General features: G+C 54.2%; 7 protein-coding genes across 7 annotated transcripts; 6 read left to right on the top strand and 1 right to left on the bottom strand.

Annotated features, from left to right (window-relative positions):
* Positions 1 to 288: 288 nt before the first annotated feature.
* On the top strand, positions 289 to 2,832 carry G647_08275 (uncharacterized protein; the record flags this gene model as incomplete). Its single annotated transcript, XM_008732587.1, has 3 exons — positions 289 to 461; positions 512 to 1,757; positions 1,825 to 2,832. 3 exons carry the CDS (start codon positions 289 to 291, stop codon positions 2,830 to 2,832), a joined length of 2,427 nt encoding a protein of 808 aa, XP_008730809.1.
* A 2,340-nt stretch (positions 2,833 to 5,172) lies between these two features.
* Positions 5,173 to 6,522, bottom strand: G647_08274 (uncharacterized protein; the record flags this gene model as incomplete). Its single annotated transcript, XM_008732586.1, has 1 exon — positions 5,173 to 6,522. One exon carries the CDS (start codon positions 6,520 to 6,522, stop codon positions 5,173 to 5,175), a length of 1,350 nt encoding a protein of 449 aa, XP_008730808.1.
* A 1,520-nt stretch (positions 6,523 to 8,042) lies between these two features.
* On the top strand, positions 8,043 to 8,828 carry G647_08273 (uncharacterized protein; the record flags this gene model as incomplete). The annotated part of the gene is made up of 1 exon (XM_008732585.1): positions 8,043 to 8,828. The coding sequence occupies one exon, from the start codon at positions 8,043 to 8,045 to the stop codon at positions 8,826 to 8,828; it is 786 nt and encodes a 261-aa protein (XP_008730807.1).
* A 701-nt stretch (positions 8,829 to 9,529) lies between these two features.
* G647_08272 (uncharacterized protein) lies at positions 9,530 to 12,881 on the top strand (the record flags this gene model as incomplete). The annotated part of the gene is made up of 3 exons (XM_008732584.1): positions 9,530 to 11,726; positions 11,775 to 12,004; positions 12,090 to 12,881. 3 exons carry the CDS (start codon positions 9,530 to 9,532, stop codon positions 12,879 to 12,881), a joined length of 3,219 nt encoding a protein of 1,072 aa, XP_008730806.1.
* Positions 12,882 to 14,220: 1,339 nt separating this feature from the next.
* Positions 14,221 to 14,829, top strand: G647_08271 (uncharacterized protein; the record flags this gene model as incomplete). The annotated part of the gene is made up of 1 exon (XM_008732583.1): positions 14,221 to 14,829. One exon carries the CDS (start codon positions 14,221 to 14,223, stop codon positions 14,827 to 14,829), a length of 609 nt encoding a protein of 202 aa, XP_008730805.1.
* A 5,510-nt stretch (positions 14,830 to 20,339) lies between these two features.
* Positions 20,340 to 21,862, top strand: G647_08270 (uncharacterized protein; the record flags this gene model as incomplete). The annotated part of the gene is made up of 3 exons (XM_008732582.1): positions 20,340 to 20,596; positions 20,647 to 20,848; positions 20,900 to 21,862. 3 exons carry the CDS (start codon positions 20,340 to 20,342, stop codon positions 21,860 to 21,862), a joined length of 1,422 nt encoding a protein of 473 aa, XP_008730804.1.
* A 694-nt stretch (positions 21,863 to 22,556) lies between these two features.
* On the top strand, positions 22,557 to 23,729 carry G647_08269 (uncharacterized protein; the record flags this gene model as incomplete). The annotated part of the gene is made up of 1 exon (XM_008732581.1): positions 22,557 to 23,729. The coding sequence occupies one exon, from the start codon at positions 22,557 to 22,559 to the stop codon at positions 23,727 to 23,729; it is 1,173 nt and encodes a 390-aa protein (XP_008730803.1).
* Between the last annotated feature and the right edge of the window lie 727 nt (positions 23,730 to 24,456).

Raw genomic sequence — 24,456 nt, 5'->3', positions numbered from 1 at the left:
AGGCCCGGCTGGAGCCGCTAGGGCAGCCTTGGGGGCCCCTAAACAGCGCCGGGAGCCCGCGACTCCTCACTAGCACCAGCTAGAATTGCTTGGGCTTAGCTAACAGAAACCGCTTCGGCGGCGGTTGCGGGGCTTATCGGCCACAACCACGGCACGAGACTTCAACGCTCTACCAAAGACCGGGCATCGTTAGTCTCAACGCACTTTTGTCGTTTGATCTCCCTTTAACCCCGAGTGTCGAAGCATCAACATGTGCATGCATGAGATGACGTGCTAGAGCCCTCAACCATGGCCGACCCTTCAAAGTCGGATCACACCTCGTCTAACGCAGGCCAATCATGTCGCGAATGCCGCCGAAGGAAAGGCAAATGCGACGGGCGCATGCCCGTGTGCTCGGTCTGCCAGCGGTACAATCGCCATTGCCTGTATGACAAGCACAGCAGATCGTCCTTGACGCGAAAGTGGGTGCTCTCCGTCCCGTCCACGAGTGTCGGACTAAATACTTGCACAGGCACTTGACAGAAGTCGAAGAGCGCCTGGAAAAAGCGGAGGCTCTGCTGAGGGCCTTCTTTACCGATGCTCAGCTGTCGCAAATGCTAGCCCATGGCATCACCAATGGAGGGAACTTCCAGCCTCGGTTGGGGGGCGACTCGACCAACCCGTCGTCCCACGTAGCCTCGTCCGATCATCCGTTCGAGCAAACTCCTGCGTCGCCAACAGCCGGAATCGTCCCGGGAATGCAACAGCGGACGCAATCGTTCTCACCCGCTGGTGCTGGCTCAGATCAGCCGATCGACGTGGGTTATCTGGAGTCGCCGACCGCATCCAGGTCGAATCTGGCGGATGATGCTCAGCCACTCGAGAACCCTCCTGCCGCTGACGATGACTTTGAGTGGGATGAGCGGGAGTCTTCCTGGAACGTTGCAGATCCTGGAGGAGGCCAGGCGACCTCTGGAGGCGGTGTCGACGCCGAAATACCCAAGATCACCGACGGTATGGCGACGTTGACGGCTAATGACTCGAACGCTGGCTTCCTTGGGTCGGTCTCGGGATCCGCTCTTCTACGGCTCATCTGGATGGGCGCGGGAGCTGAAGGGACGACAAACGATGCTTCGAGTGAGCGACGCCGGACTCTGGACCAGTTATTTGATCAGAGGTCCAGCGAATACCCTTCCGCGTCGACATGGCTGCGCGCACAGCCTATGCTCACGCGCGCAATGGTTGACACACTTGTCGATGCCTATTTCGCATTGTATCACCCGACCTTCCCGATCCTTCACGAGCCCTCTTTCCGCGAACAGTATGCCAGATTGAGTGGCAGAATCAGCAGAAGCACGTGGCACACGTTGGCGAATCTTGTCGCCGCCTTAGGTTCATTTGTGTCCAGCACTTGCTCCGACGAGACACATGCAACCCTGTTCAACGCAGTCAAGGCGAATCTATCGATCGAATCCCTAGAAACGGGCAGTATAACTCTGGTTCAGGCGTTTGCTATGGCAGCAAACTACCTGCAGAAGAGGAACAGACCAAACAGCGGATACAACTACGGCGGCATTGCTCTCCGGCTCGCCATATCTCTGGGACTCCATAAGGAGTTCCGCGGCTGGCAAACCGCGCCTTTCAAGAAGGAAATACGCAGGAGAGTGTGGTGGTCCTTGTGCGTGCTGGACGTGGGCGCCACCGTCACCTACGGAAGGCCTCTAAACTGGCCTCAAGTAGGCGTGGATATCCCATTTCCGTCGAACATACACGAAAAGGTAAGGGACCTACATCGAGAAACTGTTTCCCCTTCATTGGCCCAAGTGCTCACCTCTTATTGACTAGGATCTCCCCGTAAATGCCACATCGCTCCCTGCAGAGGTTAATGAAGCGACGATCTACACCTACGTCCGAACGCAATCATCCTACCATCTTCATACAATCAGAATCTATAACCGGCTCATATCCAACCCGATCCCCTCCGCCACAGAGCTGATCGCTCTAGACGACGAATTCATTGACGGCTGGTTGAAGAATTTGCCGCCTTACTTCCGCGACGAAAATCTACCGCTCCCCCATGAGTACCTCCTTGGCCACGCGATCAGCCGCTGGCGGTTTCGCATCATGCGAATCATCATGTATCGTCCTTTCCTGATTCGATGGGCACAAGACCGGCTCGATGCCACAGTAACGTCTCCCATGTCGCCGTCGCAGGCACAATCGGCCGAAAGTATCGCAACAAAGCGCTGCCTCAAGGCTGCCGAGGAATGCATCTCTGCCATATTTGACTTCTGGGTCTCTGCCACCCACACCAGGCTCGCTGCCTGGTACGTTCTATACTTCCTTCTCCAAGCGGCATTAATCCCGATCCACTGCTTGCGACGCAATCCAACACATTCGGACGCACCAAGATGGCGCGACTCCATTCTCACAGCCCTGAGCATCATCAACGCCATGAACAACCTCAATCCAAGCGCTCCTAAATGTCGCGACATCATCCATCGACTCTGTGGCGAAAGCCTCAGCTTAAAATCCCGAACCCAATCTCAGTCGCAAGTCAAGCAAGAGACATCATCATGGAACGCCTTCCCCGCGGATACCAGCTACGGGAATCCATTCTCGTTCCAAAATCCCGACCCTACCGACGCAGGCGGGAATTCATGGATGACCGAGATTGACACAGCGATAGAGGGCTACGATATCTACGTGGACCGCTTAAGCAATGCTGCCATGGCCGGAATGGGACGCGTGACCTCTGGAAGCGAAGCCAGCATGCCAGACGCTTTCACACACAGTGACGGCACGCAAATAGGAACAGGCGTACAGGACTGGGATTGGGGCCTGATGCTCTGATGACGGAAATGACTCGGTTACGGGCGGGCATCGTTTATCGTTCTATTCAGTGCAGAACAGCATCCTACCCGACTACGTCGCAATGCACCACTTCCCTTTCATCCTACTCAGCTCCGGCTCGAATCTTTGCAATGCAAGGGCACACACCGCGATTTTAAGACAGGAAATATCCGACCTCAACATGTACCGTACTCCCCGTTCGGAATTCGTTCCTCAAAAGAGCCAAATACGCCTCGGCAATATCCTCTACACCACCGATCCTTCCCAAACACTCGACATCTCCAACAACGCCGAAGAGTTTCTCTCGACATCCTGTCTGGAAGGACACCGTACAACAAAGTCCGTCTCAATAGCACCCGGATTCACCAGAATTACTCTCACGGGCTCATCTATCCAGCGCCAATCCTTTGGTAAGCGGCTCTTTCCCACCACTACTCGCGGCCACGAAAAGCCGAAGGGTTCACACGCGGCCGATACACCATCGCTCCACTCGTCAAGGTCAATGAACTAGCATGCATACCACCTTACTACCTGGCCGCAACCTTGGCCAGGAGCAAGCAACACCTCCCAAGCAAGACGCACCGAGGTCGCCGGAGCCCCGAGCTCCTGACTCTATCATCTCGAATTCGAGTGTCAACCTTCCCGCGAAGTTCCAAGTCGCCCGCGGCCATTTTCGACGACGGGTGATCCCAACGGCTTGTCACCGTTGCAATGATTTGATTGTGGCGAAAGTCGAACAGCTTGGCTAATAGTTGTAGTTGTTCTTCCGTGTTTGATTTGTGGGTGCATTCAGGTCGACCGTGTGGCCGCGGATCGTGGCCGCGGATCTTGGCCGCGATGCTCAGGATGCTCAGGATGCTCAGGATGCTCAGGATGCACAGGGATACACAGTACGTGGATTCCAGCTTCTCGACCGCGGCGTTGAGGAGGCGGTGATGAGAACGAGTTTGTCGCCTGCTGCTTGGAGAGGTACATATCTGGCGGGTGGCGGGTATCCTTATCGGTGTTGTGTGTGCGCGGTGTTGTGCCTACTAGCGACAGTAGGTGCTGGACCGCCACACAGTTACGTGTATAGGGAAGAAGCGGCAGAAGCGATAGGGAGAGAAGAGAGCAGTAACCTTTGAGAAGTGTCCCTTACCACGTGCGCAACCTACGTACCTCCGAGATATCTTGCAATTATAGAGCAGTAGCCGTGCCAGCAACAGCATGAATGCATCAGCTCTCGATGCATCGCCAGGCCGGGACGGTCCATCATCCTCGCCACGATCGGATTCGATTGTGCTGGGCTGGACTGGACTGGTCTGGGCCGGCCGTGGAATTCGAATCTGGAGATATACTCGGTACTGTACTCTATATACTCGCATGATACCGACTGAAGTGTCGAAGGCAATAGACGTACGGAGTACACCACAAACGATAAGCGCTGTTGGCTGGCTATATCTGGCTGCATCTGGCGTGCTCGACGTCGTTTACTGTGACACACGCCAATCATGTAGCCATGCGATACTTACGTGACCAGATTACAATCTCCCTACCTACCTAGGTACCTACAGAACTGTACGGAGTACGGAGTATGTGGACTTGAAAACGGTGGAGGATGCACGCACGGGGTGGGATATGAAAAAAGGGCGTGTGCGAGCTTGACGCCGCCGCCGCCGAGCTCTGCCCTCCAGCCCCTGGAAAGGCTGGGGAGCGTGGGTCTACCACAATACCCTAGTCCATCCACCACAGCAACCAAGTCTATCTACCACAGTAAGTTCTGTATTCACGTACTCGTCCTGTGGAGGGCCGGGTTCTGGGAATGTAAGGAGTCCGCAGTTCAGATACGTACCCACGAGTAACCAACTACTGTAGCCATGTATGGCCGTACCCACTAGTCGTGCCACGGTGTCGTGGAGATTGAATAGATCAAGGGCTGGATTGAGTACATACACAGCGGACGGACGCGGTTAATCGGGCACCTAGGGACGAAATCTTCAGAGCCGGCAAAAATGTACTGTGTAATGTGTAAGAAGTATGGAGTAGGAGCAGGGAGTACGAGGTGTAACATTAGGAGTACGAGTTGATGTGAGTAGGATATGGTATTAGGAATAGAATTAGTAATGCGTCTCTCTCGAGCTGGGATGCTCGTGCTATGCACCACGTACTATGTAGTCAAAGACTGGTTAGGCCACCAGTTTTCATTATGCATACATCTTGTATGTATGTCCCGCATTTGAAAGCAATGGGGGATTGTCAAGAGTCATCAAGGTCATTCATTACTGTAATCCAAAGGGACACAATATCGGTCGAACAGTCCAATCAGGCTTCGAAAGCATCCAAGGGTATCATCCAGGTCTATCAGACAGTGAGATTACTGACGCCCAATTCACCCGTCATCCAAGCGGGCATTTTCTCCAGATCGACATACGTGGGCCCCAGCTCCGCGAGTTTCTTAAGCCCGCCAAACACGTTGCTCCCCGTAAATGTCAGTGTGATTTCGCACTTCGCATGGTCTTCCGTGGACGAACTGGCGTCTTCGTCTCCCCACTCATCCGGCCGAACCGGATTGGTAAGCTTAACGTGCACGCGGTCGAGAGGCGCGTAGTGCTCGCCTTGCGTCAGACCGAATCGCTCCTCGACCATGCGCTGTCTGTCGTCTTGCTGCTCGGATTTATCGGCCGTCATCTGCACGTCGACGGGACTGTTGTCGACTGCTTTGCCACAGTCCGCGAAGGTACTGTAGGCTCCGCCGCTGGTGCCGGGTTTTTGGTTCCCCCGCAGCTCGCACATCGTCTTTAATGATTTTGCAACAAGGTTCGTCGACTCTAATGCCCAGCGCTGGTGCGGCCGGGAGAGTGCTTTCGCAATTGCTTCGAGGACAATCCGCTTCAGGGCTGCCATGTCCACTTTGGCCATCACTTTCTCCTTGGCGTCCCTAACGCTGCCCTTGGACCGTCCAGTCGAGCTTGTCGCCGAGCCGGAGATGGAGATGTATACGTACGGACAGCTGTCTGGTAATGCGATATACATTATGCGACCTGCGTCGGTGGCTTGTTTGGGACGGCGCGGGACTTTCGACCCTCTGGGCGCAAATGCCGAGTTTGGCTGTATCCAGAGTCGAAGGATGGTGAGGCTGTACGGCGAAGGCATGCGGTGGACGTGATAATGAGCTTTGACCAGTGGTGATATCTCCGCTTTCAGGGCTGAGAGAAAGACTTCCGGCGAGACGTGGGGATAGGTTGGTTCTAGTAGGCCGGGGTTTAATTTTCGTTTTTTCTTCGCTGGATGTCGCCCATCGTCGCCGTCGTCGCCGTCCAGTGGTTTCTCTGCCTCTGTCTGGAGGGGCACCAATTTCAGAGCGCTCCACTTTAAAGCGGCGTCGTTCTGTTCCAGGTACGCGAAATCGATGGTTGCATATTGATGCAGAGAGAGTCCGCGACGCCAATCGCCGTCGACGATGCGGTCGATTACGTCGCGCTTGGTCGTCTGGCTGGGATGCTTGCGGAGATCGTGGTACAGGTTTCGCAATTCCTCGAGACTCTCGGCTGGTGTGTGCAGGTAGTCCTCTTCATCGACTTCGAACCCGGTGCGGTTGCACAGTAAATAGGGTGCTGACGAAGGACGATTTTCTTGAAGCCATTTGAGCCCAAGTTCTATGATTGACTCTCGTGATAGGCGACTGAGCGATTTGGCGAGGACGGGTGCCATTGAAGTGTGGTTGTTGGTTTGTGTTTGTTTACATTGATTTTGAGGCCGTTCGTCATTGTAAACAAGCGAGTAATCGTCAGATCATGTGACCGAAAATCTCGAATCAACTGGTTCGGGGGGAGAAATACCGAGGTCCGATTAAAGCACGTGAACCACGTGACTCACCTGAAGCATACCTACCTAGGCACCTTGGATAATACCAAAATACCCCCGTAGCCATTAGTCTCCATTGGAGGCATTCGAGCTCGTGGCTTCCTGGTTACCTTCCCTTGCCCGGAAGAGCTTTGTATGAAATTGGAAAGTCAGCACTTCCGACTCGGGAGTTCTTTCGGAAAGACATGGGACAAGGCCGAACCCCCAGACGAGGATTTTCCCACGAGCACAACATGCGAGCAATTGATTGGATGTCTCCAGGCACACTACTGGGTACGCCCTTTGTCCGGTGACTGTACTTGAGATTAGCATCATCTGCTCGTGGGCATGGGCAGGAGCAAACAGGCGGCATTGATTTGTGAGCAAAAACCAGCTCCGCCACATGGGACTCCGAACGACATTCTTATAAAGCACTCTTTACGCGGGCACCCAGTAGCCTAGGTAAGAGCAGCGGCGATGAGCGCCCCGCTGCGCTTGGCTTATTGAACCCTTTTCCGGCAGTCAGACCCGTCTTACGGGCAGCGCACGACGCTGCTCTCACATATCGTGACATGAGATCACCACTCAGACGCCGCTGTTATCTTGGACTCGTCACGATTCAGGGATCGCCACTGCCAGAAAACGTCGCTGCGCGTCAGAGATGTCAGGGTCCACGAGGCCAGGGTTGTGATGAAGCCAGCTACAGGCTCAGCTACGAGGACCACCATGCTTAACCCGTGCCCCGTACGCAGCAGCTCGAATAACCCTCCCTCTTCGCTGGCGGGCTTGAGACTATTAATGTTTTCATTACCCACGCAGCTGGTGGGGGTCCTTGTAGAAGACGAACGAATAGGTTAATCGGCACGCTTTTGTGCAAGTGCAATTCCCGAAGCGAGGCCGTGGGAGCGAACCGCCCACCACCAAAACCCACGCGAAAGGGCGCAGACCACCCACATTTGTGGCACTCGCCCAGAGCTCGAAGAACTCTTACGTCCGCCTCGATCGGCCCCTCCTTGCACCCGGTCTCAACTCGCCTGCCGATTGTTACTCCCAGTTGTCTCTCTCACCATTCTCATCTTCACTCCCCGCCATTAGACAGTCTGGATTTCTCTTCCAGCCATCCCAAACAAAATTCCTCATCTTGCCCGCACGACTTTCTCGAGGTGCTTGCGGTAAGGAGTCAGCGACTCTAGTCGCAGACGCCTTGGGGCCTCGGGTACTTGGTAATCCCACGCGCGGCGGCTTTGTCATTTTACGCCTTCGTCGTGCAACGAAGCCAGCGAACCACTGCGACCCCGCCGGATATATCTTAACGCTACCTTCCTTTAAAGATATCGTTGGAGTCAACTGTGTGAGGGTGGTCCTTGGGAGGGAGCATAGGAACCACCATGTCAACCTATCGCGGCCGGACAGGGCCGAATTTTTCGGAATATCTCAACAGCTTGAACACCCTGACGTCGCCCTATGATCAAGAGCAGTTCCCGGCAGAAGAGTTGGATATAAGCCAGGACTTGGCCATGTTCACAAATACCGACTTCACCCATTTTGATATCCCTGCACTACCTGAAGACGGTTCCTTCAACTTCGACCTGCCTGAAAATAAAAGTAATTCACACAATGTGAAGTACGAAGACCTACTTGCGGTTACGTCGCCGAGCCAGAATCAGCAATTGCCTCAGATGGATGCCTCGGCCGCAGAGCCTGCGCACTATTATAGCACCTACAACACTCCCATACAGCCTGCGCCTGCGCAAGGTTTCGGCAGCCATGACGCTCTCGGTTCACCGAGTGCTCAGACGGCGGCTGGCAGCAAGCGAAAAGGCGACTCGCTCGATTCGAACACACTAAGTCCCGAAGATAAATCCCGTGTGGCTGCTGAGGAGGATAAAAGGCGGAGAAACACGGCGGCGAGCGCAAGATTCCGGGTGAAGAAGAAGCAACGTGAGCAAGCGCTGGAACGCACGGTCAAGGAGGTGCAGGAAAAGAACTCGAAGCTGGAGGCGAAGGTGAACCAACTGGAAATGGAGAATAAATGGCTTAAGGATTTAATCACGGAGAAGAATGGACTCGCGTCAAAGGAGGAGATGGCAGCGGCGTATCAACAGTACCGCAAAGAGAGTGAAGAGCGCGACGTGAAAGTCTCGGAGCACACGACCGGTGTTGGAACTGACTGAATATCACCCAAAGGAAGAGGCTGTTTGACTTCGTTCGCATGTCTAATGGATCCGAGACTACCGTGGCCTCATAGTGTGCCCATCATGATACCGCATAAACCGACTGTTAGTCAATGAGAGATACACTGGACGTGGTAACAATGAGTTCATGGCGAGAAGGACGGGCTTCCTGAGAGGTGTGTGCTGGTGTTGATGGCAGCCCTCGATGCGCCTGTGGCAGAATCACGGGTCTTCATTGGCCCCCTCAAAAGGGATTAATAATTGGCCTCTGCATGCCAGCGAGAATCGACAGATCGGATTCACATCCGTGTCTGGATTGCTGGCGGGTGCCTTATGCGGCGGTACAGTCCTCGTCCGTTGCCTTGACTGCAGTGCATGTACTTTCACGCGTGCTCTCCATCCCGACATTTCACCAACACTTGAAATTCGACTGCCTTTACAGCCCACTGCTTCATCCCTCCTGACTGCGCAATCGCCTTCTTATCCACTGCACTCTCTGCATCGATTCCCCAGCTTCAACAGCTCTCGCGCATCCGTCGTTGTTCTGAGAAGCGCAATCTCCAACCTTTCGGGATCGTTTATCGCACCCGCACATCAAATCGAGCCTCACATCTCGGTACCCCGCCACCTACTGGTACACCACTCGTGCTTCCTCGCGCTCGCTGAGCGGTCTCCCCTCTACCTTACCCGAAGCTTGAGCCATGTCGGTCACCGTCACCGAGCTGGACGCGACCGTCAAGGCTTTTCAAGAAGGCCATGGCGAAATCCAGAAACAGGCTCAACAGAAGCTCAACGAGTTCAAGTCGAACCCCGATGCGTGGCTGATGGTGGATAGGATCTTACAAGAGGCGACGTATGTGCCGACAAAATACCTGGGTCTGCAAGTGTTGGACGATGTGGTCAACACCAGATGGAAGGTTCTCCCTCGCGACCAGTGCTTGGGCATTCGCAACTTCGTGGTAAACCAGATCCTCCAGGCTTCCGAGACCGACGAGTCGCTCAAGGCCAACAAGCTCTTCCTCAACAAGCTGGATTTAACCTTGGTCACCATCCTCAAACAAGAATGGCCTCACAATTGGCCCAGCTTCATCAACGAAATCATCTCTGCTTGCCACACCGGTCTGTCTGTGTGTGAGAACAACATGACCATTCTACGATTGCTTTCCGAGGAGGTCTTTGATTTCTCTCAGGACCAGATGACGTCCACCAAGGCGAAAAATCTCAAGACAACCATGTGCGCCGAGTTCTCGTCCATCTTCCAGCTATGCAACGAGGTGCTCACAACAGCCACGTCCATAAGCTTGGTCAGGGCAACCTTGGAGACATTACTGCGCTTCCTGAACTGGATCCCTCTGGGATTCATCTTCGAGACCAAGCTCATCGACACGCTTGTCGGCAGGTTTCTTGAGGTCGATGAATTCCGCAACATCTCCCTGAAGTGCTTGACCGAAATTGGCGGTCTGCAATTAGGACAACAATTCCAGTATGACGATAAGCTGGTGCAAATGTTCACCGAGACCCTGACGGTCGTTGCTCGAACCCTTCCGCTTGACACCGACTTCCGCGATGCATACGCCAAAGCCAAGTCCCGAGAACAAGAATACATCCTCAACCTGGCGATATTCCTCACCAACTACTTCTCAGCCCACTTGCAGACCATTGAAAGACTACCGAATCCCGATTATCTCCTCCACGGTCACTTCTATCTTATTAAGATCAGCTTGATTGACGACAGAGAGATCTTCAAGATTTGCCTAGAGTACTGGAACAAGTTGGTGCAAGAGCTGTATGAGGAGATGCAGCAACTCCCCATCACCGAACTCAATCCTCTGGTCAGCATGGGTGTCAGCGGTCTCGCCAATGGTGGCGCTCCACATCCCAGCAGTCTTGCCAACTATCCCCTACGCAAGCACAAGTACGCCCAAGTCTTGTCGAGTTTGAGACAAGTCATGGTAGAGAAGATGGTACGACCGGAAGAAGTCCTGATCGTGGAGAATGACGAAGGTGAGATTGTTCGCGAATTTGTCAAAGAGAGTGACACCATTCAGCTCTACAAGACCACGCGTGAGTGCCTCGTATATCTGACCCATTTGGACGTCGTGGACACCGAGAACATCATGTCAGATAAGCTTCAGCGACAGGTTGACGGTTCGGAGTGGTCGTGGAACAACTGCAATACCCTCTGCTGGGCCATTGGCTCGATATCCGGTGCTATGTCTGAAGAGACCGAGAAACGATTCTTGGTCACGGTGATCAAGGACCTACTCGGCCTGACCGAGATGAAACGAGGCAAGGACAACAAAGCCGTAGTGGCCAGCAACATTATGTACATTGTCGGCCAATACCCGCGATTTCTCAAGGCGCATTGGAAGTTCTTGAAGACTGTGGTCAACAAGCTCTTCGAGTTCATGCACGAGACGCACGAGGGTGTCCAGGACATGGCTTGCGACACTTTCATCAAGATTGCCAACAAATGCAAGCGCCACTTTGTCGCCCTACAACCTGGTGAGACCGAACCTTTCATTGATGAGATTGTGCGTAATATGCGCAAGATCACCTGTGACCTCACCCCTCAGCAAGTACACACATTCTACGAAGCTTGCGGATATATGATCTCCGCTCAGGGCCAGAAGAGCGTGCAAGACCGACTGATCAGCGACCTGATGTCGTATCCGAACCAAGCCTGGGACAGTGTCATCCAGCAAGCGAACTCGAATCCAGCCATTCTCCATGACCCTGAGATCATCAAAGTTGTCGGAAATATCATGAAGACGAACGTGGCTGCTTGCTCCTCCATTGGCAGCTATTTCTATTCCCAGATTGGACGAATCTACCACGATATGCTGAACATGTATCGCGCATCGAGTCAGCTCATCTCTGACGCTGTCGCCTCCGGAGGTAAGTGCTTGTCCGCTCGACGTTCGAGCAATCCTGACTTCATCACAGGCAATGTCCAGACAAAGACACCGAAAGTCCGCGGCCTGCGTACTATCAAGAAAGAGATCCTGAAACTAGTCGACATCTATGTACAAAAAGCGGATGACCTTCCCATGGTCAATGAGAGCATGGTGCCTCCTTTGCTTGATGCTATTTTACTCGACTACCAACGCAATGTTCCCGACGCGCGAGATGCCGAAGTCCTCAGTGTGACGACGACCATCATCCACAAGCTACATGTACGTTGGACCCCAAAGAGATCTCGACTTCTGGTCAGAGACAGTGATGATCCACCAGAGTGTAACCTTGCTGACCCTTGTATAGAATCTCATGGACGACAAGGTCGGTCCAATAATGGACGCCATATTCGAATGCACACTCGAGATGATCAACAAGGACTTCCACGAGTATCCGGAGTTCCGCGTAGAGTTCTTCAAGCTTCTACAGGCGATCAACCTATTCTGCTTTCCTGCGCTGCTGAAACTAGACGGTCGGCAATTCAAGTTTGTGATTGACTCCTGCATGTGGGCGAGCAAGCACGACAATCGAGAAGTGGAGAACACAGGCTTGTCGATGTGCCTGGAATTGATCAACAACATGGCCGAGACGGACCCACAAACATCGGGCATTTTCTTCCAGCAGTTCTACATCTCTATCCTCCAAGATGTGTTCTTCGTCTTGACCGACTCGGATCACAAAGCCGGGTTCAAGTCACAGTGTATGCTGCTTGCGCGCATGTTCCAGCTTGTTGAGACCAACAAGATCTCGCAACCTTTGTATCAGCCCGACCAGGCTGCGCCGGGCACGTCCAACAAGCAATATGTGAGCGAGTTCACGTCGAATCTCCTGCAGCGCGCCTTCCCCAACTTGAAGGAGATCCAAGTCCAGCTTTTCGTGAGCGGGCTATTTACCCTCAACGAGGATGCGACGAAGTTCAAGACTCACGTGCGCGACTTCTTGATCTCGCTCAAGGAATTCGCCGGTGACAACGCCGAACTGTTTGCAGAGGAGCGTGAGCAGGAGAAGAAGGCCCTTGCCGACGCAGAACGCGAGCGGGGCCTGAAGGTGGGCGGTCTGATCAAGCCAGCAGACCTGGATGGAGACGATGAGCTGTGACTAGAAGAAGAGCTGAGAACGGAGTACGCCAAAGGCGACGCGGAGCAGCCAGATGGCCCGCAAGCCTCGGTTGAGCACTATGCTATGGAACACGGCACCCCCGAAGAGAACTTCGAAAGTGGGTGGCTCTTTTACAAATGCTGAAGCCAGACGCCGTCAGACGGGGCTCAGAGATGGTCGAGCAATCCCCAGCCGGATTCGAAGAGGTGCATCCAAAGTTTTCATTCCTGTTATGATACCAAAAAGCATTGAGTCGGGTAGATTGCTGCATGGGAGATGTTCTTGGGCATTCGGCTAGCATGGGCGCAGAGACACGCTTGGAGTGGGATTCCAACGAGCGACAGTCAGCTGCGGGTTGTCCATGTTGCCTCGGACGAAGGGGTGAGCAGGAGTGGCAGATGATCGCCAGCCACAACGCGGTGTAGACGACAGCTGAGCTGAGCAGAGCAGGGACCGAAAGGGGGCGAAGATTGGAGAGTGGACAGAGAGTGTACTGTAGTGAGAAGAATAATTCAACGAGTCGTGGCTGGGCCTTTCCCGCTGGTCATCTGCTCCGTCCGTGCGCTTCATCTGACGAAGAGCACGAACTCGTCGTCTAGACCACCTTGACATGTTGGATCCATGACCATCACAAGCATAAGGACGGATCTAGATGGTCGTGATCTGAATCATGTGGTCGGGCGGGAGATGCAGCATCGGGGTCAGCGATGCATGAAGGTGTGAGAAGCGGAAGATGGGTGGATGGAAGCAAGCACCATCAAGGGATGGAGCGAGCCACAACCCAGGCTCTTTAACTACGAGGATGGATGGAACGACTGCCCTTGATTACCTACTTGTAGGTATGAGTAGCCGTGCCTAACTTGGTGTGGTAGTGGGCAGTCGGACTACTGTGGGCCACGCACGTGAGAGACGTCATCTTCTAGCGGCCGACGTCGTAATTCATAATGCGCAATTGTTGGTCTCGTGCTGAGCTTCAACTTTGCCTCCATCGATCATTCCACCCACGGTTCCAACATATTGCGCTCCCCCGCCCCTTCATACAGTCATTTTTCCCCGCGGTATATTAAACAGAGACTCAGCCTGGTCTTCCTTCGTTTGCCCTCCGGTGTTCCCACGCCGTGACCTTGCCGGCTTTGTTTTCAACGCAGAGTCTGTGCTCCGAACGGACCGACCACCCTCCACGACGTGCACACACAGTCTCAAGTCGATCTCTGCGCAAGAAATCCGTATATTCCAGATGATGTGGATTGGATAGAAGAATCTACAAGCCTAGACCACGACTACTATGTCCTCCTCTCCCCTCACAACTGCGCCTGCCTCCCCTCTGCAAAGAGCACCCATGGCCTCGGCGCGGAATGCTCAAAGACCAAATGGACGAGCCCACCTCACACCCGGTCAAACCGCCTCCCGACGTGCTGCAGTAGGCTCCGCCACTCAAATAATCACTCCCGAAGACACAGCCTCCTCCCGCTCAGTCTCCCCAGATCCACTTGTCCTCCGCCTCCGAGGTGCCCACGACGCGACGGGCTCCAGTCCACATACGCACACGCACAATCATACACGTCGACGAATACAGTGGGCAGCAGACGTGGTGGACAACGAGGGCCTGGGCCGCAAATCCAGCAAAGTGTGCTGCATATACCATAAGGAACGGGCGTTTGGAGAGTCTTCCAGCGAGGACGACAGTTCAAGCGACAGCTCCAGCGACGATAACGATAGTGACGGCGGAGGGAGTGATAGTCCGGACGACGGTGCCGCGAGAATGAGTGGAAATCGGAGGGGACGAAAGGATGCGCGGGGCCATCAACACAGGCATGGTGATGAGTGTGGGCATGGGGGTGGAAGTGGACATGGCAAGGGAAAGGGCAGGAGGAAACCCAGTCCGAATGCGTATGAGAAGATGCCCAAGTACAACACGAAGGGGAAGGGGGAGTTGGTGAAGACGTGACGAGGTGACAACGTGCGAGGGGCCGACCAGCGCTTGTATCTTGTTGCGGGTTGCTTGTTGCCTACTTTTTCTCTTGGTCCACGAACGTTGGTGCAGAAACGCAACCGTTGGCTTGGATCTGTCCACCGCGTCGTCGCCGGTCGAAAAGTTTTCATTACAGCATTAATTGGTACTGGCACGAGCATCCCTGGATAATGGACGATTGATGATGGACGATGGATGATGGATGATGGATGATGAATGATAGATGATGGCTACGACTCCCCCCTTCGCTTCACGCGCGCTTTACATATTCACACGAAAGAAGGTTGATCATTGTTGTTGTTGTTGTTGTGATTGACCGAGCAGCGATGGTGTCAACGGCCGTGAATTTCCGCGCTTACAGTAGCTTGTGGCTTGTCTTCTTACAGTACCTCACAATGAATACAGCCAGTTCTCGAAACCGAGCCGCGACATTCTCGCTCTTGTGTTGGAATCGAATCGTTCTATTCTACCGTTGCGGTTTAAGTCTTGAACTGAAGTGAACGAAATGACCAAAATATCAAACAGACGAGGAGGGAGTGGGATCTGAGTCCAGGCTGTCGTGCCCGGAAGCACCAACTACTGGTTGTACACGGTCTGCTACCTAGGTACTTTCACTACGTCGAAATTATTGATCCCATGATACACATCTGAAGAAGGGAGCACGGTGCCGTCTCTCTATTTTCGGGGGTCAGAGAGTGTGCTAGAAGGGCACCTCTTGGTGGTCTGTCTAGTCAAATGTACTGCGTACCAATGTATGATTCATCTCAAGTCTAGGATGCAGCTACAAGCTAAGTACAGTAGCTATGGATGGAAGACAGTACCCGTCGCCCAGGGTAACCTCAAGTGGGTACAGAGGCACACTGGGTGGGTGGGTGCCTCCTGCCCACCACAGAGCGGCTTCTGTGAGTATGAGAGAGAGAAGAGGGGGGGGGGGGGGGGCGGGGATCTGTTATGGGAGTGTCCTCTGGCGTGATATCAATCTAGGTACGGAATACTCACCTATCCACCGCCGTAGGATCTGTAATGGGAGTGTTCTCTGGCGTGAGATCAATCTACAGAATACTCACCCTATCCACTTCAATGCATATTGCCAATTGGATGAGATGGGTCGGGCTCCCGGGGAGTGTCATCAGTCAAATGGCATACTCGTACGTGCCAGACCGGGAGTGCATGATACATACAGCAACGCCGTAGCTCATGGTGGTTGTGATATTCGCTTGTCTTCGCCTTCCGGGACGGTCCAGAGGAGGGTACGGAGTACAGCATCGAGGAGAAGACTCGGCTCACACGAGAATGTCCTGTCCCCGTAATCAAGTGAGTTGGTGGAACGTGCAAGTTTCTAAACACATTCGCTGGTCGAGCGGGAACGTCGGAGGTAGGCGTAGAGAAGTACATGTATGGCTGATGACGAATCTGAGGTCGACGAGGATGGTCTGCTCGGGAGTGCCGTGTCCGGTACAACATTGTGGTGTTTGGTCGAAGGGGAGCAGAAGCGTACAGTACTCGTCGGTGGGTGAAGAGATTCTTCAACATCCGTCGACTCAACCAATGTCACGCCCGAATGTCATCTCACCTCACGGATCTGCGGAAGAGAGACAGATCTCGCTGGCGCTTGGGCTCTTGCGAAGGGGCAAGAGAAGAGAAGGCTGTGATCATGTTGACACATACTCTTTACAGATCTTACCTCGTCCCGTGTGTGCTCTGGTTGATATTTCCATGGCTCCAACGACGCCCTTTGATCGAGAAGGTGGCTCCCGTCTGCCCCAGTTGCCCTATGCCAGGCTGTTGTTCGAATCCCTCAATCAAGCACGCTTCCTTTTGAGCCCGACTGAGAGCTATGACGGTGACAGGGAGATCAGAGGTCGTCTTCGAAGTCTCCGGCGCCATCAGGACAGACTAGAAACGGTCGACGAAGGACAGTGTCTCGAGGATATTCCCACAACATCTTCCCCATAGCGACCCATTGAAAAGCTCTGGACAGCCGAGACCTACCCAGACTTTGGCATGTACCGTGTCAGCAATTCCGAAGGGACAGGTAGGCGAAAGCACCAGGGCAGAGGAGTGGTAGTTCAGTGAATTCTGCTGGCCCGAGAAAACCTCCAAACTCTCAAACTCGCAGAGCCCTTTAGAGCCGCTGGATTCAGGCAGGAACGAGGCGGAAGATCCAATCTCAATCAGGAGAAACGAACCCATATCCTTCCGTAGAACCCCGTCAAGCTCTTCATCGTGGACGACCAGCACTGGGATCACAGATCATTGGCAAGTACCTCCTCCTCGTGCTCCCTACGCCTTCACATGAAAAAGAAGGCGACGACCTCGGCATCGAGAACAGGGAGCCGGGATGCCACGCAATGGGGAAATACAAGCATTGCCCGTTTCAACATCTCTGGTCGTTGCGAATCTCCACAGCCAGCCATGAGAGAGGACACGGTGAATGTCTAGTTAGTACAACGGATTCGCTTGTGGTGGCGATCCAACAAGCCAGCAGTGTGTCCCTGTGAGTAGCCGATCGACCGGGAATGCTCCTCAATGTCAGCATATGCACAGACTCGATTGAGGATTGGCGTCTGATACTACCACAGGGCTGCGATCCGTCCTGGTTATCCACAGCTTATACAATCAGTGATTTACCGTGCATATCAGCGCTGATCCTGTCGAGCCTGTCCACGCCACGCCTGTAAGGTACGAGCACGAACACGTCGCCCAGTCAGTGCACAGCAAAGCGTACTCGTAACGCTGTAGGGCCGCGGGATCGAGGCAAGATCAGTCAACCGACATGCGATCAGCCTCCGTAGGGCTACGAGGACAACTTCTCGTAGAGCTCACCCACGGTTTCTGCCGTCACACAATATGTTCCCGCCCTCTCCGCTGCCTCTGTTGTCTCCACGACCTTCCTCCATCCGCGCCAAAAACTCCAGGCGGGTACCTCGTATCCTTGTCTTTGAGCCCATTGCAAACCCCTGGCTGGGACCCGCGCCCCAGGACTGGGTACCCAATAGGTTCGAGATGTCCTACTCCTCGAAATCTCAAGCCACTAACTAAATCCCGGAAGCCCGAAGATTCCTTTCATCTGGGCGCAAACGGGGGAAGATCGACATATCCAGTACTGTAGAGGTATCAACGTTAACCTCATCCGTCCACCTGCACCCGTTAGCTCGTCGAGTTTGTCCAGCAGCGAGTCATGACTAGGCCAATTTCCCGCCACAGGTCGAGGAATCAGCCGTCGCCCCCACGGAGAAATCCATCATGACAACAGATCAAGAAGAGGTGGAGGCAACATTAGACGTGGTGCCAACTAGCCGACACTACGAGATACTGTGTGCACCCGAACAGCTACCCCCGACAGAGTAATCCGTCTGTCGCTCTTTGCCTCAACTCCTCCTCACATGCCTTACGAGGCACCAACTCTCAAGCGCGGTTCCCGTTTCATGACATGGCCCAGCGCCCAGCACTGATGATGCGAATGCGCAAGCCGCGTCTTGACCTTCACATCGCCAACCTTTGCCATCGGAATCAGAGTCAAGAGCAGCTCAGAATACAACGAGTACCTCGTACGGAGAAGGAGTGGCCATAACCATGTTTGTTAAGCAGTATTGCTTTTCATCTGGGGGAGAGGCATTCCATGGGCCTGGAAGACCCGCACGAGACTCCATCATCTTAGCCATTGCTTAAACTGCTCCACGGTCCTCGTCATCCGGGGAGCCTTACCGAGCAGATCACATCCTGTTTCTTACTGTACTGTGAGGAGGCCTCCCAAACAGCAGACACTGCAGAGTACTCCGTATTATTGCAGGGAAACCAAGCGATTTCGTGCCGGGGCTATCGATAATCATCGAATCCTTCGATCTGTCGGTCCCTCTCAGGAAAGGTCCCATCACAGATTCTCCTCCTGAATGCCGTTTTCGCTTCATCTACTCATCGCCTGTCCCTGTTCAGCATTGAGATCCACTTCCGCGGGCAGGTGCAATCTGCCATGGAGTACTGATTACGTATTTCTCCCATTGAGGCTTAGGTACTAAGGAGGGTGCACGGCTTGGTTGTCCGTAAATCTGGCAGAGTCCAACACCAAACAAAACAGGAACGCAGACCGGGGACACCGCACGGGAAGGAGGTAACACCAGTTACGACAAAGTGTTGTGCTTTACATGCGACTGGCTTGTTCAACCCTGCGCGGAATATACATACGTGTGCAAAGGGTGGATTTCCTTCAGCTCCTCGAGTGCACGAACAATGTCCATCATCCCGGGATCAAAACAGCCCCCGTTGCTGGTTGGCCGAATGAGGCTTCAGACGGGCATTTTGTCCCTGCAGTAGTTTCCCGCCCATGGCCGTCGTTCTCCCTCAATCTGGGGAAAAGGGTCAAGCGGCCAGCCCAGGAACAGTATCCAAGAACTGCCGAGCCTCGCCGTGTCGAAGCGACTCCCCCTCATCGTCCAGGCACAAGACCTGCTATCCTGTCACGGCGCGGACCGACTCAATCAAGCCGTGTTCCGATGTCCAATTAATTCGCCTAGCGGCGACGCCCTGATGTTATTTTCTCGTATCCGAAGCCTCCTTCGCAGGACGGAGTCTCGATCGATCACCCCAAGCCTCGCCGTCGGTCGAGATGGTGGAAGTCTAGCCTTTTGCCCGAGGCTCTTTCACTCCTCAGTCCGTACCCGCTGGAACATCCAACGGTGCGACGATCAGAGATTGCGGTTGGGTAACTGTGGCCTTCTCCATTTCACCATTGGACGATCACCGCGTCATGCTAGAATGCACTCCCTGTGCGACAGTGTGAGGTTAAACGAGTATTCCCTAACCGTCCGGTATCAGGCCCATCCTCCACACCGTTTACTCGTGGGTGCTGGCCCAGCACCAGAACAAAGGTGCCAGACCCACGGGCCCAACATGACAATTCGCCTGCCACGCTAGTCAGTTCTCTGCGATGATCGGAACAATAGCACCGTGATAGCGCAACTCTCGACTTCCTCCTCGCAAGGTTATACGAGTCCTAGAAGGTGCTACCGGAGCTAGTGGAGAGCGACTGCATATCCACCCCCGTGCATGCGGAAGGTGTATCCCGACATGTTCTAGTCGTTTCACTCTGCGCCATCATCTTGCCCCGGATTTACCCAGGCCATACTTCGGTGCTTTGGGGAGAGAGTTACTGTCTGTTCTCGCCCCTTAACGAATCGATCGCACGGTGGGAAACCTTGTCATGCCCCGGTCAATAAAGCCAGTGCGAAAGTGTTAGTGGTGGACTTGACTGAATCTGTTGATTTACGACCCACAGCCAGACCCCGTGGCACAGAGGTTGACCGGGGTACAGTTGGCCACTGCGACTCTGGACCACAGACGTTACCTTGACATTTGCATATTGACGGCATGTGAAGACAAAAGCGTCGTGTCTCCCCCCACTGTCCTGTCGAGTCTTCGATATCGTCGCTTCTTCCGCCTGTTCGGTATGCTTGTCTGGGCACAGTCACCACCAGCTTGCTGCCAACATGACAATCGCCGCATCACAACACCACGCTATTGAGACGGCCGAGCGAGTCACGTCGGTCTTCTCGGTGGTCGGCGCATGCTTCATCATCACGACGTTCCTCTCTGACAGCAAGTTCCGCAAACCCATCAACCGACTTGTCTTTTATGCAGCATGGGGAAATCTATTCGCCAACGTGGCAACCTTGATCGCAAGATCCGGCATTGCGGCCGGAGTGACAACGCCATTATGCCAGTTCCAGGGCTTTCTGATTCACTGGTGAGGTCCCTGTTCGCCTGCTACCATGCTCATACTCAACGAAATCATAGGTTCCTTCCCGCTGATGCCCTATGGACCTTTGCGATGGCTTGCAATGTCTATCTTTCCTTCTTTCACCAGTACGACGCCTCCCAACTCCGGGGCCTGGAGTGGCGCTACTTAGGAGCGTGTTACGGTATCCCGTTCCTTCCGGCATTGGTATTTTTGTTCATCAACTCTGGGGGCAGAGGAAAAGTGTATGGAGACGCTGTGGTACGTGGATACCAACTTGCTCGTCCATAATTGCTCCTAATCGCCCCGCAGCTCTGGTGTTGGGTCACCACGAAATGGAATGTGCTTCGAATCGCCACCTTCTACGGCCCGGTCTGGCTTATCATCTTGGTGACAATGTTCATCTACGTCAAAGTGGGCATTGTGGTCTTCCGTTGGCGCAAACAGCTCCTATCCCTAGGTCGGAGTGAAAGCAAGCAGGAGGTGCCGTCATACGGTTATGCCATGAAGCAGTTCCCAGCTTCGCCAACATCGCCGTCCGTTTCTCCAAAAACATACGAAGTCACCATCAGCAGCCAAGTCCCACACTCACCGGATCGGAAACAACCACAGCTGAGCCCACCAAACAACGAATACCATGGTGATGCTTCACCCACGAATGCGCATCATGAAAGGTTCCCGTCGACTCAGGAACCTGGGTACCCTGAAACGAACACCCAGGTGGTCATCGAGAGACCGCAGGCTAAGATGGTGGATGCTAACAAGGCGACACTGAGCTACTGCAAAACGGCCATGCTATTCTTTCTCGCTCTCCTTTGTACATGGTGTGTGATTCTCATCGACATTGGTTGGCACGGTGGGCTTACTATCCTTAGGGTTCCTTCCACGATCAACAGAGTGTATACGCTTGTTCGCCCGAATGATTCCATTTTCGGGTTGGACTTTGCTTCCGGTCTGGTGCTCCCCCTGCAAGGATTCTGGAACACGGTCATCTATATTGTCACCAGCCTGCCGGCGTGCAGGGCCTTGTGGGCTGTGATCATCACTACCTTTATTCCTCAAGCCCCCCGACCGGACAGGACGACCCCGACACTTGCGATCTCAACCAAACACAACCACCGCATTCTCGGCTCGGAAGACACGAGAGCCGATATCCACGTCAGCATGGATGGAAAGAACCGCATTGTCAACTACCGCCACCAGCACGACGATGACATCCCAGAAGAGACCAGCAGCCCGCTAGGTCCAGGTCCAGGGTTCGTACATGCCCGATGATGAGATGAAGCGAGCAATGGTCACACGAGTAAATGTAATGTATTGTACACTAGAGCGGGTGGGAGGGCAAGCAAATTGGCACGCGGTTGATCTGGAGTTGGTGCTCAGGTGCATTGGCGGTCGAACGACGAGATACCCGGTTGTCAGGAGGAAAAGCTTACTGCTTGTGCCGCTCAGGTTTGACGGCCACTTGAATGCATACCAGACGTACTGTCCAGGCAGATATCAACCAATGATATGGACATCGGGTGCTGGTTGAGCACCCTTTCTGCTCAACCTCCAGCTTGGTCTTTCTTTCGGTCGACTGACCAGGAAGGAATCGTAACCGCTCTCGGTGAGAGACCGACACCAATAACAGAATGAATTGGAGATGGCCGTCAGCATAGTCATCCTTTCGGGGAAGGACGGGAAAGTCGGTGCAGAATCGGAGGCTTCTCCAAGTCTCGAGCACTTTGCAGGGGAGCAAAATACCTTGAATAACGAGCAGTGCCAGGTACGGAAAGTGACGCCTACGTGAGACGTCGAGGCTGAATAATCTCGTCGCTTGGTGCGGCATGTCATCTTCATCTCAGGTCAGTACATTCAGCAGACGAATATGGACCCTTCTGTCACGCAACGAGGTGGCTTTGAGTTTGTCTTGGGTCGTTGACTCCTGCGATACTAGGTCAAGGCTGAAGAGCCGCCAGCGGAGAACATGGCACCGAGGCCCAAGAAGGAGAAGATAGTTCTCTCGGACTTCAAGCCCTCGCAATCTTTCCTCGAGACGGTGTCGACGTCTTCGCTGAACTACCGGGAATGTGCCCTCCAGGAGATTATGGCTCTGATTGCGCACGACCCGGACGACTCGCTCGACGAATATCTGGCCACGGCATTATACTACGGAGCGACAGAGTCCGAGATCCAGAATGTCGTCTTCCAATCGAGCTTCCATTTTGGACCCTCCAAGGCGATCACGACGCGAAGTCGCGTGGTCGCGAGCCTCCAATCCCTGATGGGCCCTCTGCACCACGCCCTCAACAGCACGTACGTGGAGAAAGAGGTCTCCGTCGGGGATCACCGCACGGTCGTGAAGGACTCGAACCCGCACAGCCAGTCGATCCCCATCGTCCTCATCCACGCGCTGGCGCTCGACCGGCGCATGTGGGATGCCGTCTTTAGCAGACTGGTCGCCACGGCGGGTAGCAGCAGCATCCGGGTGATCGCGTACGACATGCGAGGACACGGCTACGCAGCACACGCTCCCCACGCGCGCTCCCTCACCCAACTTGCCTCGGACCTGCACTGCATCCTCGACGCGCTCAAGATCGCCAAAGCGGACGTCTACGGCCAATCGTACGGCGGCGCCGTGGCACAGTACTTTGCGCTGGCCTACCCGGACCAGACGCGCAGTTTGGGCCTGATCACCACGGCGGGCGAGGCTCAACCGTCGTGGATCACGCGCGCGACGCGAGCCGAGGAGGCGCAGTCCGTGGCCCCCTTGCTGCCCGAGACCATCATCCGCTGGTTCACCCCGGAGGCCATTGCGCGCAATGAATGGGGCGTCCGCTACGCGAGGTCATGCGTCGAGAGGATCTCGCTGAGCGATTGGGCGGACGCGTGGCGCTGCATGAGCCAGCTCGACTCGCTACAGAGTCTGAGCGCGGGGAAGGTCAAGTGTCCCGTCCTGCTGGCCTGCGGTGTCCAGGACGCGAGTACGGGGCCCAAGTGGATGACCCGGCTCAGGGAAGCGTGTGAAGCCGGGGGCAACACCGGGGTCGTTTACAAGGAAATCGACCCGGGCGTGCATATGATGGCGTTGGAGCAAGGCGAAGTGCTGACGCGGGAAATCCTGGCGTTTAGACGGAGAGTTGATGAGTTGGGAGGGTGAGGGAGAGGGTGAGGGAGAGGGTGAGGGAGAGGGTGAGGGAGAGGGAGAGGGATCAGTGGGAGGGTGAGAGAATTGAGAGAGCAAAGAGGTGCACAGTACTCTGTACACAGTACAAAGTATCGAAGGAGTTGCTCACTCATTCACTCACTCACTTAGATCTGTTCCTCAAACTCGAATATCGAATGCGATAGACGTACCGCCAAGGAATGCCGTCCTCGATATATGAATTACGAGGACGCTGTGTTTGGCAAATCAAATGCTATTCACCTGTCTTTCACTTTCCCATGCTCGATAATACGAGGACACAGGTTCGGCAAATTACATACCGTTCACTTGTTTCTCACTTTCGCATCCTCGATAATATGAGGATTACAGTGTTTGGTAAAATGCTGTTCACTATCTCTCACTTCCCATCCTCGATAATACGCGGACACATGCTCGGCAATTCACATTCTATTCACCTGTCTCTCACTTTCCATCCTCATATACTCTTTACTGTACCCCGCATTGGCTGGTCAGACGCCCGGAGGTCTGGATGCCCCTGATCAGGCAAGGCCGACATGACGCGAGTCATTGATTTCCTGTACGTCATGCCCGGAACGCATTGCCACTGGTCGAAGCTCACGCCTGGACGCGGCGACATCGAGATCGAGATCGAGATTCCATTTGAAAGACCGACAGCCGGTAAAATGTCCGTTTCACGGGCTCCACTCGGCGCAGCCAAACA

This window comes from Cladophialophora carrionii (genome assembly GCF_000365165.1).
Source record: "Cladophialophora carrionii CBS 160.54 unplaced genomic scaffold supercont1.7, whole genome shotgun sequence".
Taxonomy (NCBI): domain Eukaryota; kingdom Fungi; phylum Ascomycota; class Eurotiomycetes; order Chaetothyriales; family Herpotrichiellaceae; genus Cladophialophora; species Cladophialophora carrionii.
The sequence above is the reverse complement of the archived record's forward strand: the minus strand, read 5'-3'. Positions and strand labels throughout refer to the sequence as shown.